Raw genomic sequence first — 3,838 nt, 5'->3', positions numbered from 1 at the left:
CGATTTATTTTTTTCTGGCTTTATTTGAAAACGAATTTTAAATAAATTGCATATTTACATTGCCACTTTTTTCGCTCTATCCAATGGCGTCAACATTTTTGCAATCCGACGTTTCGTCTTCCAGGGTCCATCATCAGATTAATTTTTTTAAATATATCGCTGCTGTTTTTATGACAAAATCTAGTCATTTTTAATTCTGCATTAGATGATATTACTATTGTAATAGCTTAAAAAGATTTTTAGCTATCAATAAAAATTTTTACGAATACGAATTTATTAAATATTTTATTATTTCTAATTAGTATTGCTAATAGTAGTAAAAAATTGTTGGATATTTTATGCGGTATTGACTTTTATACTGTTATGACTTCATCCAATAGATATTTTGAAAGCGTTCAGGAAAAATGTTAAATTATAGTTAAAACAAGCTAAAAACTTTTTAAGCGATTACCATAGTAATATCCTCTAATTCAGAATTAAAAATGATCAGATTTTGTCATAAAAATAGCAGCGACGTATTTAAAAAAATTAGCCCGATGATGGCCCCTCGAAGACGAAACGTCGGATTGCAAAAATGTTGACGCCATTGTATAGAGCGAAAAAAGTGGCATTGTAAATATGTAATTTATTTTAAAATTCGTTTTCAAATAAAGCCAGAAAAAATTAAACAATTTTGCAAAATTTCGGGTTTTTCCGGATATCTCCGAAACTACCCGGTATTTTAAAACTTTCTAAACAGCATATTGTTAGGTATAAAAAAACACAACTTTTTTCTAATCTGAGCCACCCCGTATCTCTTACCGTTTCCTAGATACTAATGCCTATCCCATCCTTATCTTGGGCACACTGTATATCTATGAATACATCAAACTTTAAACAAAATAATTGATATTAGGAAAAAAAAATTATTTATTTTATTTATTCACTATTCGACTTATGTTTATAGCATTACTGTACCAAAATATTTTTTTTGTATTTTTTCCGTATAGTTGAATGGTTTAATCAGTTTTTTATATTTTTTTTAAATTTAAATAAATTATCAACAATTACTGAAAAATTCATAGCTGCAAGTCATTTTTTTTACATTTTTGAGCATGTTTTTAAACTGTGATTATAAATTTTTTTATTTCGCCAAAAAGTATGTCAAAACGAAAAAAATTATTATCGGCAGAACTCTGTACGATGATTTTTTTAAGTAGAATTTTTCTTTGAAAAAAGTGTTTTAGGCCGAAAAAAATGAATATCTCGGAAACTTCTTGATTTTTTTATCTAAAAAAATTTTAGGTTATTTAAGCCAGAAAAAGGTACACTTTCACCAAGTTTCGTGAAAATTAAATTATTTTTGCGGATATGAGAAATAAAAAAAGAAAAATCAGAAAAAACCTGTCTCGCATTTTTCTCGGAAATTTTGAGGTCATGTTAAAAAATGACCTTTACAAAAGTTGTAGATTATTGCATGATCTACAACTTTTGTATTTGATACTTTTTTGTCTGACGTCAACTTTCGCCAGAAATCCCAATGATACAATTTTTCATAACTTTTCCACCCCCCAAATCAATCCTCCGCCGCCCCTGCACACGCATTTATTTTTTTTTTCGTTTATTATAAGCCCCTTTACTATTTCCACTTATAAAAGTCCAGGTAACAATTTTCTTTTTTTCCCCTCTAAATGAGTTATTTTGATCGTATTTTAAAATCTTCACTGACGCGGAGTTTGACCTTTCTCTCGGGCCTTCGGACCTCGGGCCGCACTGCGCGCGGCTGGTTAGTAGATAAACACCCTGTACTTTGATTTTTAAACTCCCTGTATATAAAAGTATGAGAATGTTTTTCAAAAAAGAGTAGGCCCCGTTCGAGAAAAGAATAAGAAAAGTTTGTTCCAAACTTCCAAAAAGGCATTTGGTTAGTAAATATAAAATTTTTCATCCAAAGACTACGTAGGTAAGGCAGAAATGGTAAAAAAATAAATTAAGACATCTGCTTGATAAATATATAAATTTTCATTAAAAGACTGTAGTAAATAGACAAAGCTAAAAGTGAAAAGAAATAAAACTGCCCTTAATTCTATAGAACACCTANATTTGATAAAACAGATTTAATTTCAAGACAGAATAACAAGAATAATTTTTAAAGGTGTCAAACCTCATAGTTTTTCTTAAATCAAGAAAAAAAATTTTTTTGAAAATTTAACATCTATTAATTCAATATTGATTTGAATAAAAGTTCCCTTATTATAAAAAAAGGAAAATATAAAACAAATTTAAAATTATTATTAAAAATATAGTGAATCGCTTCCCTGAGGTAAAGAGAATCATCTTGAAAGAGGATAAGTAAGAATACAGGTAAATATTGCATATATTTAATTTATGAAAAGATTATGGCGCTCAACAAATTAAACTTTAATTAACAAACATTTTATCTAACATCGTACCAATAAAAAAATATATATATATTAATTTAATAAGATCAATACATAAAATTAAACAATTTGTCATATTAACATTATAAATTGAAATTAAATTAAAAACATTAAAGTAAAATAAATTTCACAAAATTGTCGAGACTACAGATTGTTACAAATTGGCGCAGACAACGTGGGGCGTTTTCGAGAAAAATAAGGGTTTTGTCGAGTAAAGAAAGGGATGGTTAATATACAGGGTGATACGATCAACAGGATCTAAAAAAAAAGAAACAACAGAATGGATTTACGCAGTGGAAAGGTGTTGGGTGAAGAAGGAGACGGTTCTTCGGATATGGATAGTACTGAAGAAGCAAGCACAGTGACCAGAATGGAAGAAAGGGGGGAACAACAAGTGAGTAGACAAGAAGCAAGCGGGGGTATTGAAAGAATATTAAAGGAACTATTTCAAGAACAGAAGAAGGATATTGAAGAAAGAGACAGAAAACAAAAGGAAGAAAGACGAAAGGAAAAGGAAGAAGCGATTATGGAAAAGAAGAAGGAAAAAGAAGAATCTGATAAGAAACAGGATGAACTATTGAAGGAGATAGAGAAAACACAGGAAGAAAAGCATGAAAAATTGAAAATGGAGTTAGAAGAAAGAGATAGAAAACAAAAGGAAGAGAGTGATAGAAAATGGACAGAAATAGTAGGGGAAATTGCAAAAGTGAGTGAAAAAATCGATAAGAAGAATGAAGAACTTAAAAATGAATTTAAAGCGAAACAAAAGAAGTTCGAAGAAAGACTGGAAAGAGTAGTAAATCGTATAGAAGAAAGACAAGAAAATTTGAAAGAAGAAGTACAAAAAAATCAAGAGGAATGTGTAAGAAGATGCAAGAAAATTTAGAAAGTAGTAAACAATACACAGAAATAAGAATACAACAAGAGATGGTACTTAGAAGACATGATATGAATAACATGGAGAAAGCAATACAAAACAACCAAGAAAAGATTAATGAAATAGGTACTTAGAAGACATGATATGAATAACATGGAGAAAGCAATACAAAACAACCAAGNGGTTTTTCCAGATATCTCCGAAACTACCCGGAATTTTAAAACTTTCTAAACAGCATATTGTTAGGTATAAAAAACACAACTTTTTTCTCATCTGAGCCACCCCGTTTCTTTTACTGTTTCCTAGATACTAATGCCTATCCCATCTTTATCTTGGACACACTGTATATCTATGAATACATTAAACTTTAAACAAAATAAGTACACTAATTGATCCTAGGGAAAAAAATATTATTCATTTTATTTATTCACTATTCGACTTATGTTTATAGCATTATTGTACAAAAATAGTTTTTTTTTTGTTTTTTTTTTCCGTACAGTTGAATGGTGTAATCAGCTTTTGATTTTTTTTTAATTTAAAT

General features: G+C 29.0%; 1 protein-coding gene across 1 annotated transcript; it reads left to right on the top strand.

Moving 5' to 3' along the window:
• The first annotated feature begins 2,700 nt into the window (after positions 1–2,700).
• Positions 2,701–3,306, top strand: LOC108914499 (protein MNN4-like). The gene has a single exon (XM_018720317.2). The coding sequence runs from the start codon at positions 2,701–2,703 to the stop codon at positions 3,304–3,306; it is 606 nt and encodes a 201-aa protein (XP_018575833.1).
• The last annotated feature ends 532 nt before the right edge of the window (positions 3,307–3,838 follow it).

The sequence above is a fragment of the Anoplophora glabripennis genome, unplaced genomic scaffold, assembly GCF_000390285.2.
Source record: "Anoplophora glabripennis isolate ALB-LARVAE unplaced genomic scaffold, Agla_2.0 scaffold672, whole genome shotgun sequence".
NCBI lineage: Eukaryota > Metazoa > Arthropoda > Insecta > Coleoptera > Cerambycidae > Anoplophora > Anoplophora glabripennis.
The sequence above is the reverse complement of the archived record's forward strand: the minus strand, read 5'-3'. Positions and strand labels throughout refer to the sequence as shown.

What these genes read in the sequence shown, in the direction of transcription:
- LOC108914499 (XM_018720317.2), top strand. Translation starts at nt 2,701, where the DNA reads ATGGATTTACGCAGTGGAAAGGTGTTGGGTGAAGAAGGAGACGGTTCT.